Raw genomic sequence first — 18,132 nt, forward strand, 5'->3', positions numbered from 1 at the left:
AAAAATGGGCTGTGTAACCCAATCATTGCTCAAAAAGAGTAGAATAGCATAGAATATTTAAATATCCTTTAAGATGGTTGCATCATCACATGATGCTAGGTTTTTTGTCCACAACTGAAGAGTAGGTTATGGCAATTTGTGGCTCAGGAGCAGCTGTCATTATGCTGATGAGTGTGTAAATGTTCACACTTAAACGGAGCGCTGTCGGTAAAAGGAAGCCTAACAATACTCGACTCAAATGTCTTAACGCCAATACAGCAAAGATAAATTCTGAAACCCTGTCGGAAATTCAAGGTCATGCCAAGCTGGTTTGTTGCTGGTTGCAGGTTTGTTGCTGGGAGTCTATCAAGGTGGTCTAACCAACTTTGACCAAGATGATCTACCAGGTTAACCCAAATACAGTAATACAGCAGATCAACCATCTAGACCAGCTATGACCATAAAAGATTAGCTTTAACTAGCTAAAAACCATATGAAACCTGGTACCATCTAAAGCTGATTGCTTACTTACAAACAGTGAGTGATGATGGTATACAGTATATGGAGAGATAGTCCTTGAGAGATTGAGACATTCCAGATGTCAGGCTTTTAGACTTCAATATATATTTTCCTTCACCTTTTTACAATTAAATCTGTGTTTTTACAACAATGAAACAATGGTGTCTCTAACTTATAGAACAAGAGTTGTGAGCGTACGTTTGGTAGTGCTCACATCTAATAAAAATGAGGTATGACCTCAAGCTTTCAAGTAATTCCAACAACTCATGGACATTTAGCTGCAGTCCAAAACAAGGAGTGGGAATAAAACGAGAGAAGTTTGACTATCCTTTCACATGGGTCATTGGGAAAGCCGTAGCGCTTCTTTGGTGCTCCGAGTCATCGTATCTGATGGTCGTGGGATCAAACTCGGAGCTGGGGACTCTCTGTGTGCCCGAACTTGTCCCACAGATTGTGAAGTCTGCTGGTAGCTCCGTAACGGAAACCGCTTCCGATAACGTAGAGACTCTGAGCGTAGCAACAGCCGTGTGTACTGCACTTCTGGCATTATCATCTTTAGACACTTGTCTTGCGGAGGGATGGGGCCTTTTTGTGTTACGTTAACTGGTAAATCGTACCCAATGATGGCCACTTTGCCACTTGGCTGCCAAGGCCGTAATTCCTTATTTGTGATCTGTGCAGCAGAGCGAAGAGGTGGTAAATTTCCCCCGAAACAGCTACGGACAAGTCGGTCACGAGACTGTCGCAACAGAAGGACTTCTCGCTCAACACATGCTAGTCCCAATGCTCTCAGCTGCCGCCACAACGAAGCATTGAAGTAATCGTACAGTACAGAATCTATTGTGTTCCAGGCTCTGATTTTGGCTATATTTTGCCTGGAAAGGCTGCTCTTGGAGTCAGGTGTGCGCATGTTGAGACTGACATACAAAACATCATCGAGATCCCAAGACAACAAGCGGCGTAGCAGCACCAATGATTCGTCAAAGTATTCCGCGATCATAACCAACGAGAACACCCGCTCCAACTCTGCAGCAAATCGTTTTGCATACCCCACCGCTTCCGAATATGGCCGGTCCTTATCACCACCTAGGTCAAAAGTCAGTGTATTTCTCGCATACATCGAATCCTTCTCTTCTGGACGATAGTACCTCCAAGGGTGGTCCAGAAAAGTCTCTAAGGAGCCATTTGGGACACGTTTAAAGCTAAGACAGTACTGATTGAAGTAGGTAAAAAGAGACTCAAACATTGCTCCCGGTTCCCGCAATATAGTGATGTACATAGTGTTGTTGGGCATGAGGCGTCGTAGTTCAGCCCGACTGAATCGTAAGTGGTTGGTAATTATGTCAGGTGGCGTGGTGTGCGGGTGAACAAAGTGGGAACTGAACGGCCGAGGGTAGCAGAACTGGTGGTCACAGGTGGTAATGGGCAGCGCCACTGTGAGGTTGTTGCGTTCTGCAAAACGAAAGAGGATGTTCTGCACAGTGGAGCTGGCGGTTTTATGAGTCTTCAAGAAGGCTATACTGGTGTGTTTAGCAGGTCCACTGCTGCGCTGGGTAGAGGAGATTGTGGAAGATGGACATCCCAACCAGAATGCCTCCAACGTCCTGCAATAAGAAATGGAAAATCGATGCAGTCAGCTTTGAAAATCAATGTGGAAAGATAAGAAGAATGGTAATGCAAAAACAAACAAAAAACCCTACTAATAAAATCATCTTAAGGTTTTATCAGTAGGGTTTTTAAGCCACCTTTAAGTGCAAGATGGTTTACTGGTTTTAGCTGACCACCAGGCTGGTTTCATCTGGGTCAGGTTTGCTGGTTTTAAAGGTATTTTGGGCACTTGTCAACTGGTCAAGTTGGGAGACCAGTTGGCCAAGCAGCTAAACCAGCAAGGTAAAGCAGGAAGCAAATGAATAGCCCAAAAGACCAAAAACAAATGTGGCAGAAGAGAGGAATGAGTAGTGATGGTCTCAAATTTTGGCAACCAAAACATTTTTGTTGAATTGATTTTCTGATACGGTCGAAATAGTTTTGAAGTGCCAAAAATCATTGACCAAAAAAGTCACTTTTAATTAGCACTTCTTCGATGATGCTTGCACAAACCGTGGATAAACAACAAGTAAACATGTCGTGTGTGTGTCCATACTTCAGTGTAACAAAACAATTTGGCAATGTGTCAAATTTAAATTCTCAGCTGAAATATTGAGAGAATATTACTAAAACTGGTTTAATTTATCCATTGAGAACATGATACTCTGAATGCAGTTAAACTAACCAATTACCAAATTTTTATTATTGAAACTTTATTTTCAGTTTTGGTAAAAAAATAAATAAATCATGTTGATGCATCACTAGGAACGTGATAAGGACAAATGAAAGCAGCGGCTCTTACAAGTTCAAGTGACCCCCATGGTGCAGAAGCAAGCTGACAGTACTGAGTGCAATCAACACCAGGAATATCTTCTTCTGAGACATCTCCAGGTCCTTTCACTGCAAAAGAGAAGAACGGGAAATCACAACAGTGTACATTACTCATTTAACACACATCCAGAACACCAAGCCTTCTCTTTTCAGCAAAAAAATTCTCAGCACAGAAATTGGTTGATAGTGCAAAAAAATTGGTTTGGTTGACAAGTTGGATCTCAAATTGCAAAGTAGCTTGTAATGGTTTTTGGTCATGAAAATCATCTTAAAATACAGAGACAAAGAAAATAAGCAAACCTAGAGCAACGACTGGACAGGTGTCACGTATTAGCATTCTAACGTTGCTGCCTGTCTAGTGCTAACAAAGTCTTGGATATCTTCCATACGAGTCAGGGCCACCTCTTCCTTCGGCTTCTAATTACAGTTATCTCATCTCGCTTTCCCTTTCTCTCTCACCATATCGAATGGCACTTCTACACAACCTGCCTTTATTTCCACTGATCAAGCCCTGATACTACTGTAGTTTAATTAGCAATAGCATTACAAAAAGGATTTCGCTTCTGATGCCAATCGACAAATAAAATAAGCCAAGACAGTTAAATGACATGACTTCCATTTGAAACATACGCACTAGAAAAGCTAGTCCAAGATTAGCAACACAAAACATTGACTAATATAATGAAAAAACTGCTACCACCTGCTTCTAGCTTTATGATTTTATTGCAGCTTGGACTGTTTGCAGAATTTACAGCCGTTCAGTTGACAACGAAATGGCTGCTACACACAAAAATCACAGTTTGGATGAAGTGGGGTGCAATGAGTGGTGGGCAGGACACTTTTTTAAATTTGCACACACCACACACCATTTTTGCACTATTAATAAGCACAAGTAAGTGCTGTTTTTCATGACCGATATGAGTTTTACTGAACCCAACATCAGGGTTAAAATACAGATGCAAACAAATACCGCAGGTCAGAGTTCAACAGCGACCGGCTGTCTGGGCTTCTTTTTCCAGTGGTAATATAAACCATTACCAACGACAAGAGTGCAATGTTCCTTAGAGGTCCAGTGCTGGACCATTCAGGATCATGTTTCAGCACATAGAAAAAGCTCTAATTTTAGTGTGGTTTGCTCAGGCCTCGCTATTATCCTTCATACTTGAAGTTAGGGATTTGCAGCAAACCTTTTAACTTGTTGAATTTTGGTGCCACGGACATTATAATAATAATTCATTACATATATATAGCGCTTTTATTGGCACTCAAAGCGCTTTACATGGAAGGGGGAATCTCCTCAACCACCACCAATGATACCTCACACTATGCCATTGATTCGAGGAGAGACGTGCTGTTAGATGGCGCTCTTTAACTGTGCTGACTAATAATCCGGAAAGTTACAGCAGAACATGAGACCCCCCCCCCCCCCTTTTGATTTGATGATTTTTTCATCAAATCCTTTTATCATTTATCACAGCCTGGTCTGTCTTGAGTATGCTGATCACATGAGTTGCTTCAAGTTTTTTGTGATCAATTAGTCAGCCTGACCTAAATCCAACATGGCTACCGGTGGTGCAGGACATTCAGATTTTGAGGAAAGTAAATATATATATATTAAACTTACTTTTCTTCTGGAAAAATAATAATAATACTGCTAACATTAATTGTAAACATTGTCTTAAGGTGCTGAAGAAGAAAATGAATTAATATGCTGTTCATGTTATTTAGCACGTTTTGAAATGTATGTGACTCCTGACAAATTATAAAAGTTACAGGTTAAGCTGATATTAGCATGTCTAGGTGACTATATCTTAGTATTTTTAACTGGATATTTTCTTTCAGGGCTTCACGCCTAGCTCATTTTACGGTAAAAGGAATGAGAGTAGAGAAAAGAGGATGCAAGTAATAGCAGATACCAGAAAACTCTTCAGATTCTGAGAAAAGTGATAAAACCCACAGAATTGTTTTCAAAACTTCCATGAGAAATAAAATGGAAAATGGAATAAACTGGAAATTTTGTAATAAGAAACCTGACACCACCCACTAGTGAGGAGCTCGCAAAAAGAATTTAAAGTACCATTTTTACGGTAACGCAAGGTTCGATTTCAAAGCAGTTTTCACAGGCTGAATCTTGAGTTCGTAAGCTTGAATGATATATGATATTTGTCAACATTAGATCAGGTGAAGTATAGGATATAATTGTTTTAAACATGCAGTGGCAAGTGGGGCCAGTAACAGTTAACAGATTAATGACTTGGTCCTTTTTTATACCCTAAATCAGGCAACGTGACCTGGGAGTCACAACTCATAAAATCCAAAATATATCAAATATTTCAAAAATTCTTTAGGATATGTTAAGTCCAGATGATATAAAAAATATCATGAAATTATTTTTTGCTTATTTTCCACTCTTGCCTGTTTAAGGGTTAAGGTTAAGAAATTTTCTGGTGTTGAATTTCAAGGGATTTACACTTCTAGTGTAAACCACACCCTCTGGCTGGTGAAAATGTGTAGAATTAAATCTAAAATAACACAGAAAATGTAATTAGGGGCTTTCAAAATATCTCCAGTTGCGGCAATTCAGGTTGAAATGCAGGGCTGCCAACTCTCACGCATTCAGCGTGAAACTCACACAATTGACACCTTTCACACGCCCTCACGCACAGAAAAATCACGAAGCAAAGAGAACAATGACACCGACAGACAAGACAGAGCATGTTCCTTTTGATGTGAAACAAATTCTCAGCTCTCAGATTCTGTCAATTTTATTTTGAAACTCAAACAAATACCTTTTTGGCGCTTGTAAATGTGACGTGATGTGACACGTGATCGTTGTAGCGCCTCAGTTCAAGCGGCACGTGAACCGATCATCTAGTAAATAAAGACAAATGAACAATGGGTGTGTTAAAAGAGACAGTACAAACTAAAGAAATGTACATGCCTCATACATAATTTCGATCAATCAAGTGTTTTTTTAACCGCGGAAAGAGGTCAATAAAACAGCTTGAGAACGTAGCGTTACATTTACCTCAGGAAAGTAATTTAATGACCATAGCACGTTAGTTGGCTAGAAAAAATTGCTATAGAGAGGAGTAGCTATTTTGCTAAATATGTACACTATATTACATATTGTATTTTTTTTTATATCATTAAATATTATAACGTTATTTTTATAATAAAAAACATATTTTTTTAAAGTTATTTTTAACCTTTAATAATAATACCAGCTGACAGTGCTTTCTTTGTTTAACATTAGGTGAGATTTTTTCTTTTGAGAAAAAACCTAATATGTATCCAAATGAATCCATATTTAAATCAAGATTGGAATCAAATCACGAGAATTGAAATCGTGAAATTTGTGTCAAGCAATAATAAAAACAGTAACCTATCAGTCACTGTAACATGTAAACATTGTAACATGTTGTCACTAATCCTAGTAAAATTATGTTTAGTTACCAAATGTTTTCACAATCACAATACATTTATCATGATGTAAAAAAAAAAAAAAAAAAAAAACTTGCCAAAGTTTGTCTGCACTCACAAGCATAAAATCAGGGAAATCATGCAGGCCCGATATGCTAATTGAAATATATATAACAATATACAGATTACATAATAAAGGTCTGAGTTAATGGTTTGTTTGGGTTCCTTCCTGCACATGTTGGTGTGAAAGGAAATAAAGAAGTGGATATGTTGGCTAAACAATCTATTAAATCACCAACAGTAGATTTGCAGATTGCATTAAATAAAACTGAGGCTAAAGCAATCATAAAAGATCAAACTCAAAAAAATATGGCAGGAATATTGGGATATTAATGATACAGGAAGACATTTGATAGTATTCAAAGCTCTGTTGGCATGAAAGGGGAGATGAGTAAAAAGCAAAGCGAAGAAAGGATTATCATTTGTCTCAGAATAGGACATATAGGGCTCAACAAGACACTTCATCTTTTAGGTAGACATATAAATGGAATGTGTTTACATTGGAAAGTTTGGTTGAGTCAGAGTGTTTTTTCCTGTTAGAAAAGATAAGAAGGAAGAGAAAATTAGAGGCAGAGGAAAGACACGAATCACCAACGCAATCATCCGCCTCCCTGCATGCACTCAAGTATGCAACACCAGTTTGAGAGAAAAGACGTCACATTATAAAAGCCCAGTTCTAATTTTAGATTTGGTCATGGACTTTAAAAACGTGCTGTGCATCCGCACCAGAGTAGGGTTAAAAAAAAAACACATTCCTGATGACAAAGGAGAATTCAGATGCATTACTCACCAAACAAACAAAAACTTTATTTAAATGTTCCATTAGTCTAATTCATTCTTGTTTATTTCTACCACATAACACTCTTTACTTGGTATCCTTATAGCCCCTGTGTGTATTGAATTGTACATTATAGTCAACGAATATGGGGTTTTGCCAAATGTCTAATGGCTAATGTCAATATTTATTTCTAGAGCAGTGGTTCTTAACCAGGGGGCCTCAGCAAACTTCCAAGGGGCCTGAAGATTACTTAAATTAGTTGGAAATAAGACCAAACAAAGCATTAAAATAGGGTAAAACTATAAAAAACTAAGGTATTTATTATTTTGATTCACCCTCTTTTTTTTCTTAGAAGAATCACGGTTCACATCTTTTTCAAAAACCTGAAAATATCAGGACGCCTAATTATAAAATGTAGAAATTGTTGTTGTTTTTTAAAGTCCTTATCCAGCAATCATGAATGACTGAAAAAGTCATACAAATTCATTGCTTAAAAAGAGTGTAAAGTCTTAAAACTTCATCAATCCTGAAATTCAAATTTTACTGAATTTTGGAGTGTCCTACACACACACACACACACACACACACACACACACACACACACACACAAAAAAAGTCAAAAAAGTTAGAGAACATCATATTTTTGTAAGCCAAAACCCAGTAACGAATTGGCATTTTAGTACTACATCATCATGAAGACAATGTTTTTTTATTTTTCTTAAATGAGTTGTTAGTTAAATGCCTGAAAAAAGTTCTGTGGTTAACACAAGCTCAAGATATTTAGATAAATAATTTACTCTTGTTGGTCACAAAGCTTATTTTCTTCACTAATCAAAAGACCAGTTGAAAAATTCATAAAAAAAAGAAACGTTTTTTTGTCAAGTGACCCAGGCTGGACTTCCGGGTTTACCTACATAAATATGTCATCAGTGCATGCAGGGTGAGTGGCAGCTGATATATAAACAGTTTAATATCAGCATATGAAATGCAGAACAAAACCAGCTGAGGCATATCCATCACCCACACATCAGTGCCTGACCACACTGACAATCAAAAAGAGTTGAAGTAAAAATCATCATCTTCCTTGAAAGTAACAAATAATCTCTTTAGCTGTACACTAAGGCCAGTAATACCTCAACAGATCCACAATCATTCCCTGTCATTCAAGCCACACAAAGCCAGAGTCGAGGTGAAGGCAAGGAGATTAGAATCCGATCTGTGCTTTTTTGTTGAAATCAAAATGCGGCTTTTGGGGGAAATCACCAAGAGTCAAGCTGTGATCCTACAGTGCTGAGTGGATCTATTGAGGAACTGTGGAAAGACAGTCTCTGGAGAACGGGTCGAGTTACTGTGATATAGCCAAGCTTGTGTGACCAATCCAGCAGTGACGTGAGGAGCGGCCAGACAGGCGTGCAACGTTATAGATGTCTGGGACAGATCGCCTTAGGTCTGACATTCACTGTAAAACTAATTACGACATCTTCAACCTACACCAAGAGGAACTTTGGAGCATAAATACAATTTAAGCTGATTACTTAAAAATTAAGTCTTTCCAAATAGTTTCAGCATAACTGAGTGGTGGCCCTGGAACTTCACTTTTCTTTCTACTTTCCTTGTTGAAAGTTTCTGCGTGCAACTATTTTCCGATGGTAGAAGGAACCTGAGGAATTACACTATCTTTGCTGCTCATCAGTTTTTTCATACAGGTTTATCAGGTTTACACTGATCAGAAACAACGTGGATAGAAAAACTTGAAAATAGCATGAACTACGACCTTTATACAGTACATGTCAATGTAAAGACTGCAAGTCCTCAATCCTCACAGCAAAAGGATTCAATATGGCATTAATGTGAGACACAGGACCAGAAGTCACCTCTAATTGGTACAACAGGTATAAATTATACTAATTCTCATTCAATACACTTTTATAGCATTTTCTCAACATATATTTTTTCAAAGCTGCTAACAGAGAATAGTGCCGTACAAAACCCCAGGTAGCATGGGAAAGACGACAAGAAAGCAATTTCAGTTCAAAGTATCTCCAAGTGATTAATTTAATAGATATTGCTGGGGCGGTTGATGGCTGCTTTGTCTAGTCTTTGTTGCAGTTAGGAAACTGGGTGTGCTCTTTAATGCCAATCTTTCTTTGGAAAGCCACGCATCTGTAAAACTGCATTCTTCCATCTTAAAACAATATGACATGTATGCACTCAGTGACAAATGCGGAACAATTCATGCGTTCATGACCTCAAGGCTAGATCATTAAAATGCTATTATGGGTGGTTGCCCTGCATACTTAATAAACAAACTACAGCTAGTTCAAAACGCAGCAGCTCGAGTTCTTACCAGAACCAGGAAGTATGACCATATTAGCCCGGTTCTGTCAAAACTGCACTGGCTCCCTATTAAACATCGCATAAATTTTTAAATATTGCTGATTACTTACAAAGCACTAAATGGTTTAGCTCCGCAGTACTTGAGCGAGCTCTTAACGCATTATAGTCCTTCACGTCTATTGCGATCTCAATATTCTGGCCAGTTGATAATGCCTAGAATGTCAAAATCGACTGCAGGCGGTAGATCCTTTTTCTATTTAGCTCCAAAACTTTGGAATAGTCTTCCTAGCCATGTTTTGGGAAGCAGACACACTTCTTAGTTTAAATCTAGACTAAAAAAACACATCTTTCTATAATTCACATCAGTTAAATGATTGTTAGGCTGCATAAAGTAGGTCAACCGGAACCGTGGACACTTCCTACACCCGATGTACTCGTTATATCGGAAGAAGAGTGGCATCTACGATAATATTAGTCTGTCTGTCTCATCCTTATCCAGAGTTTACCGTAGTCAGCCATTTCCAGATTCAGATGGTGGACCTGCACCTAGACACGACCACAAGGCAGGCCTTAATGTCGGCAGAGACCATAGGAACCAGACAGGTCCTCTGCACAGACCCTATGGCCAGCTTCAGCTCCACACCGGCATGATGAATCCGATCTTCAAGCAAAGTAGCTGGATGAAATATCTGAATAGCGATCCAGAGTCTTATTTCTGACATGTGACGCAGCCTGAATCATCAAGACTCTGGTTTCTCCCAATGTTTTTTTTTTCTCCATTCTGTCACCTGATGGAGTTTGGGCTCTTGCCACGGTCGCCCCTGGCTTGCTTAGTTGGGGACACTTGATATTCAACAATATTACTGATTTGACTGAACTGAGCTGGACAATGACATCACTGTTTTCTGCAGAACTGTTTTTTGTTTTTACAGGAGATGAAATGAACTAAATTAATAATTGATGATCTTTACAACAAACTGAATCAACACTGAACTCACTTATGCTGGACAATGACACTGTTTTCTTTTAGAGCAGAATGTACTTTTCTTTTACAGCCAAAATGAACTCTGTTTGCATCATTGAATAATTTTCCTGTTTATCACTGTAAAGCTGTTTTGAAACCATCTGTATTGTATAAAGGTGATAAAGGTGACTTGACATCATTTACCTTGAATTTTCCCCCCTCAAATCATCCCGCGTCTAACTTTCTAGCTTACGAAATACTGCAATGATGACAAAAACACCCTGATTTTTGAATCTGCGGATTAAAATGTAAACATGGTAAAATTGTGTTAAACAACTGAGAGTACATAAAATTACCCCAAATATTTATGAAATATTTATTGCATTAATTACTAGTATTTATTTTCATCCAAATCACTGATGTTACTATTAAATGTTTTAATTGCCATGTGCCAAGGCATTTGTTTTAATTCAGCAGTCAAGTCCATGTATACAGTACCAGTCAAAAGTTTGGAAACGTTACTATTTTTAATGCTTTTGAAAGAAGTCTCTTATGCTCATCAAGCCTGCAGTAAAAAAAAACAGTAATATTATGAAATATTATTACAATTTAAAATAATGGTTCTCTTTTTTAATATACTTTAAAATGTAATTTATTTTTGTGATGCAAAGCTGAATTTTCATCAGCAAGTACTCCAGTCTTTGGTGTCTTATGATCCTTCAGAAATCATTCTAATATGCTGATTTATGATCAATGTTGGAAACAGTTGTGCTGCTTAATATTTTTTTATAACCTGAGATACTTTTTTCAGGATTATTTGATGAATAAAAAGTTAAAAAGAACTGTATTTATTTAGAATAGAAATCTTTTGTAACAATATACACTACCGTTCAAAAGTTTGGGAACAATAACTATTTTTTTTTTTTAAGAAATTAGTACTTTAATTCAACAAGAATGCGTTAAATTGATAAAAGGTGATGGTAATGATTTATATTGTTAGAAATGTTTTTATTTTGAATAAATGCTGTTTTCATGAATAAATGCTGTTAACGTTTTACTCAATGAATCCTGAAAAAAGTATTCCAAAAAAATATATTAAACAGCACAACTGTTTCCATCATTGATAATAACTGAGTATCAAATCAGCATATTAGAATGATTTCTGAAGGATCATAAGACACCAAAGACTGGAGTACTTGCTGATGAAAATTCAGCTTTGCATCACAAAAATAAATTACATTTTAAAGTATATTAAAAAAGAGAACCATTATTTTAAATTGTAATAATATTTCATAATATTAGTGTTTTTTTTTTTTTTTTTTTTTAACTGCAGGCTTGATGAACATAAGAGACTTCTTGCAAAAGCATTAATAATAGTAATGTTTCCAAACTTTTGACTGGTACTATATATATATATATATAAATATATATATATATATATATATATATATATATATATATTATAATGATATATATAGGGTAAACGTACCTATTAAGCTCAAGTACCCATTAAGCACACTACCATCTTGGAGCTCAGATTATAAAAAGAAACAGCAATGTATTATCCTATTTGATATATTAACCAATTGATGTGTTTGTTACTATATACCTCCTGTAATTTTAAACCAATCAGACCATTGCACACTGAGATATGTGTGTCCATGTGTTCACACTGTCTGGCGGCTATTTTCAAAGCTGTCTGAAAACTTTCACCAGAAGAGGAGCCCCTCAGTTGTGCATTTTTTATATGTTTAAGCCTTTATTTTGAAGAAGTACATCTTCTTATTGCAAAATTAAGAGATTAATGTTTAGACTTTTGAATATTATAACCTGGAACCTGGATGTGGGAAATAATTACAGTTAGATCTAAAAGATAGTTTTAGCAACATAGCCCAGATGCTACGAACATAGCTAGCTTACTAGCTGTATAAGATTGTGTGCTACATTAATATATTACTTCACAGGAATTAATGGCTTGTACTTTTAAATCCATAATATTATAATTTTACATTTTATTGATAGTCTGTGGTTTTAAACTGCTGTAATTTTTAAAGAATTCATATTATTGTTAGGTGAGCTTAAAGGGTGCACTACTATGACAATCACACAGCTTCAGTGTGACATCAACTAGAAAAAGCATAATTTCATAGATATTGTCTATAATAGTTGTTCATATTAAAATTGGTATAAACTTAATACATTACCTAGATTATTAATTTAGCTAAATATTTTCCTTTAAATTTTAATTTAATATTTATTAATTAAAAAATGTTTTTGCTCCAATTAAGCACAGTGTGTGCTCCCTTTAAGCTCACCCACATTAAACGTCTATGTAAATACTTAATAATCAGAATTTAAATATTAACTGATGGTTGTCACTATGTTAATCTTCAAAAAAATGATTAATAAACTTATTTTTACAGTCTTAAGATGACAAAAGCTAGACGAAACTATAGTGTATGCCCAAAGATGAAAGAGGCATGTCATCTATACAAAGAAGGAGCCATCAGAAACCTGTCGTATCTGTCCAAGAAGTTTGGAGTAGACAGGAAAGCTCTGACCCAGAGAGTTAAAGGGATACTCCACTTTTTTGGAAATAAGCTCATTTTACAACTCCCCCAGAGTTAAACAGTTGAGTTTTACCGTTTTCGAATCCATTCAGCCGATCTCCGGGTCTGGCGGTACCACTTTTAGCATAGCTTAGCATAATGAATTGAACCGGACAAGACCATTAGCATCTCTCTCAAAAAAATGACCAAAGAGTTTCGATATTTTTCCTATTTAAAACTTGAGTCTTCTGTAGTTACATCGTGTACTAAGACGGACGGAAAATGAAAAGGTGCGATTTTGAGAGTATAGTTCCTAGCCATATCAGCCTAGAAAATTGAAACTTTACATTTTCCGTCGGTCTTATTACACGATGTAACTACAGAAGAGTCGAGTTTTAAATAGGAAAAATATCGAAACTCTTTGGTCATTTTTTTGAGAGAGATGCTAATGGTCTTGTCCGGTTCAATTCATTATGCTAAGCTATGCTAAAAGTGGTACCGCCAGACCCGGAGATCGGCTGAATGGATTCGAAAACGGTAAAACTCAACTGCTTAACTCTGGGGGAGTTGTAAAATGAGCTTATTTCCAAAAAAAGTGGAGTATCCCTTTAAGGAGCACATTGGTTTGTTTTGTTATTTGATTTTTCAATATGGGTTACATAGCTGAACGTGGACTAGTCTAGATGTTGCAATGAGTTTGAATGACACGTCACTATGAATAGGATAGGCTACCTGATCAAATTGAATGCCTTGTTGCTTGATTTTAGTGTTCTGTTTTTTTGTGATTGACTCTGTACCTTCAAATAAAACTTTTTTCAATTATTCCTTAAAAAGGTTGTTTAAAGTAAACAAGAATTTTTAATAAAACTTGTTGTGAGCTTATTGGGAACAGGGGTGTGCTTAAAGGGTACAAAACGTACCCATTAAGCACAGCCAGACTTTTTATATTTAATGATGTACATCTTAATTGAAATACTTTTGTCATTTAAAATAAAATGAAATATTATAGTGTGAGAGATTAATATTTTATTTTAAAATAACTTCTTGTACTAAAACCAATATCTTGTGCACTAAAAATGTCTCAATGTAGATTTTGGTGAGCTTAATAGGTACGTTTACCCTATATATATTACACACACACACACTCCACATGCTGCAAATTACAGTTTGAACAAACGCCACAGGCAAATCCTAACAGTCGCCCCGACCAACAGGTCAATGTACAGTAAAAAGTGATGACAGAAGGTCTTTCCAGGCCAAGATCATTTAAAATTGAAAAATACACTCGCCCTCTGTGCAGGAACTGTGTGTTCCTGTGACTTAAATACATTTGCTTATTAAATATTTACTTTTGTGTTCATTAAGTTTTTCAAAGGTGTGACCGAATCCTTTACAAACACACTCAGCTGTACTGAAAACATCCTTATTTGAGATAAGAATGCGGTTTTAAATATTAGACTTCCCATCTTTACTTAACACATTTATTTTTTTGGTTGTCTGTTAGACCTGCAACAGAAGTCAAAAGTCCCCCTGAAATCAAAATGTAGTTTTTTTTTTTTTTTTTTTGCTTTTAGTAGGAATATGTTAGGCCTTAAGGTTATGAATAAGCTGGTGTGCTCCAAAACAATGACAAAATTCACATTTAGGAGATATAAGCATTCAAAACTTAGTCTCTCTCTTCTGCTAAAATGAATCACGGATTTGTATGACGTCACCGCGGACTTCATCACATCTTCTGTCCAATCAAATGCTCTCTAGAATCTTAAGCTCCGCCCCCTATGCTATGAATACCATCTGGCCAAAGCGATCGCTGACACGTCACGGGGCAATATGTGTTGGAGACGTGTGTTCGGTTGCTCAAACGCTCGAGCTTTATTATGTTTTCCAACTGTATGTTGGTTAAAAATGTAATGGCTAAAATTGATTCACAACTCTACTATTGAATCCAACGTATCATCAGCGCTCGGATTCGCTTCCATGGTGCTGTCAAGTACGAATTGTAGTCTGTGAGGTAAACTAAACGCTACTGGCTAGCTGAAAGGGGGAGGAGCCATTCAATATGCCCCGCCTTAGCTTCCTGTTTCAGTGGAAGTTACGTCAACGCATCATACAAAGCTGCTCGTTCCACGGCACTTCAGTGGGGCTTTAAGCTAACAGTGCAGCTCTAGACTCAAATACTAGATTTATTTGAGTTCTTTATACATCACACCACAAAGCACCACTAGAATATTTCATTGCACTCATGGTTGTAAAGCTCTCTCTCTCCTCATGCAGTCTGCACATCTGATGCGGCATTATTGTCTAAATCCCCCCGCAAAAAAATAAAATAAAAAAAATCAATCTGGGAAATGAAGCTTGAAAATGAGCATCAGCAAACCCCCAACCATCCACATCCACACACAACCTAGAAGTTAATGAGTTTTTAAATAACTATATTTAGATATGAGCAGGTATGTTACTTGACTTACACTATATACATTAAAGTATATAAAATGTTCTTTTTGGATTAAATATTTCTTTCACACACACACACACACACACACACACACACACACACACACACACACACACACACACACACACACACACACACACACACACACACACACACACACACACACACACACACACACACACACACACAAAAAAATCTATTTGAAACTAATCAACTCAAACCTAAGATCAGATTATTTATAACAAATGATATTTCTGACATCAGTGCAAAAGACTAATAACGTTATAAAACAGTTCCCAACATTTTTTGTCAATTTTAGACCAACAGCCCACATTGCACTTCTGCATTACCCATTTATTGCTCCATATTCCTCTTATGTGTTAACAACATAAAGGAAATGCTGCCAATGATAATGTAAATATATGAATGCAATGATGCATTAAATTAATCAAAAGTTACAGTAAAGACTTTAGAATGTTACAAAAGATTATTTTTAACAAATATCTTGCCTGGCCACTTTATTAGGTACACCTTGCTAGTACCGGGTTGGATCCGCATTTGTCTTCAGAGCTGTACTGGTACCAAGTCAGTATTACAACTGAAAAAATGTGACAATATCAGCATTTCTGCAGAAAAGCTGCCTCTCATACTGAACAGTGTGCGATACTGAACTTCCACGTCTTTTTGCACTTGAACGGACAAATACACACAAAAATGTTAAAATATCCTCATAAACACAGTCGGTTATGTCTTAAAGTCCCCCTGTAATCAGTAATTGTATCCCTTAAAACTCATCTTTGATCATCAAAATCACATATTTAAACGAAAAAAAATTGCCCCGGCATTAGCCCCGCCTCCACTCACTCACTCAGCTCAGAGATCCACTGGTTGACGATCACACGTTGATCTGATTAGTTATAAGGTAGTTTGTGACGTCAGAAACACCAGCGATTTCAAAGCGTGTTTTTGAGACTGTCTTTGGTTCACTGCAGTTTTAAGGAGAAAATACTCAGCAATGCTGTCGACTTATGAATTTACTCATGGTTTGTCTTAAAGCATATTAAAAACAGTATATAGACATATAAACATCAATAAAAGCTTGATTTTCACCATAGGGAGATTTTAAGTGAACGTAAACAGTTGACAAAGAAACCGCATGTGTAACAGTATGCAGCTCTTAAAGCGACATACTTCCGTCTCTAATATCGTTAATCAATGAACAAACGAAAAAGAGAAAATTCACTTGCTGTTCTTGACTGAATAACTTTTGTAGCTATATTTGTTATGTATATTTTATCTATAAAGTGCAGAGTTACAGTATTTTACACTTGATTACAGTTTCTGGTGAACAGTATTCAGCTACAATGAAATGTTTTGCAATAAGACTAAATGTGAATAATAGCTATCTATCTATCTATTTAATTATTTTTTTTTTTTTTTACACCTTACTGGAATCGAAATTAAGAGTTGATAAGCAGAATCGGAATCATAAAAAAACAAAAAAAACAAAAAACGATTGTAGCTCAATAAAACAAAACTGTATACCACTCGATATCTATAGTTATATCAGACAGACAATCTCATTTTAAGAACTACATAAACTCATTCACTCATGCAAATTCCTAGAGATGCAATCAGATAAGAGCTTTTATAATTTGAAAGCAAATATTTAAATACTGTACATCGTGAACAGTCCTTAGGCGTGCCACCTAAGATGGAGACATGTTGCTGTGATGGTTACAACTGGCTACATATAACCATATTTACAGATAGGCTGAAACTCAACCCCTGAAAAAAAAAAAAAAAAATCAATATGCTTTGGTTATTTGTTTTCACAGACCATTAGCCCTGCCAGTGTCATCTTCGCATTGCATGTTTGTGGTCTTTCATATGAAAGCTTTGTTCATCATCACAGCATGTGGCCAAACTTGTTGTGATGGCCCATGAACAGGCGACCGTCCACCGTCCACCCCCAACCCTGACAGGCCACCGTCCACCCCCAACCCGGACCTCCAGAGAAAACGCCAGTTGCCCCAAATACCCCCCAGAGAGGAGCAGATTAGATGCGCAGACGTCCCTTTACTAACTCCACTAATTCCTCCCTCAAGCTGGACGTTTACTTGTGTTCTTGACTTGTAGGATTTCACAGTTTGGTCTGTCCATTTTAAAAAGCAACTAGTTTTTCCAACTAATCAGCTATACTAGTTAATGGATGCAACAGACCAGAAAACCATGGCATTGAATTTTTGTTTGTTTGCATATAATTTAGTGCCATGCAAGCTGCCACGGCTTTATTCATGCCCAGAAACAAGTGGGAAAAAAAAGAGCAAGTAAATGAATAAATGACTAAACTATGCTGTATATAGACAACAAATAAAAACAATTTATAAAAGGTTATCAAAATATCTAAAACTAAGTTGGTCTTTTTCTAAATCTAAATCTTTTCATAAGAATCAAATCAAAAAGTAAAGAGTCATACATTGAAAAAATTGTTATTGGAGAACTCAATAATAATAATAATAATAATAATAATAATGATATAAATGTGTTTTATTTAAGTAGCACCTTTAAAGAACACAAGGACACTTTACATAATATTGACAAATAACACAAAAAATGCAGATATACAATCAGGGTATAACAACAGGGA

General features: G+C 36.4%; 1 protein-coding gene across 1 annotated transcript in view; it reads right to left on the reverse strand.

Moving 5' to 3' along the window:
• Positions 1-581: 581 nt before the first annotated feature.
• gal3st3 (galactose-3-O-sulfotransferase 3) overlaps positions 582-18,132 on the reverse strand; it is a 32,422-nt gene continuing 14,871 nt past the window's right edge. Inside the window, exons 2-3 of the mRNA XM_081355358.1 lie at positions 2,888-2,985; positions 582-2,102 (exon numbers count right to left, since the gene is read on the reverse strand). Of these exons, the coding sequence (XP_081211484.1) occupies positions 839-2,102; positions 2,888-2,970 (1,347 nt within the window). The 5' untranslated portion in view covers positions 2,971-2,985 and the 3' untranslated portion in view covers positions 582-838. The remainder of the gene's footprint in view (positions 2,103-2,887; positions 2,986-18,132) is intronic.

The sequence above is a fragment of the Scardinius erythrophthalmus genome (assembly GCF_964197995.2).
Source record: "Scardinius erythrophthalmus genome assembly, chromosome: 2".
NCBI lineage: Eukaryota > Metazoa > Chordata > Actinopteri > Cypriniformes > Leuciscidae > Scardinius > Scardinius erythrophthalmus.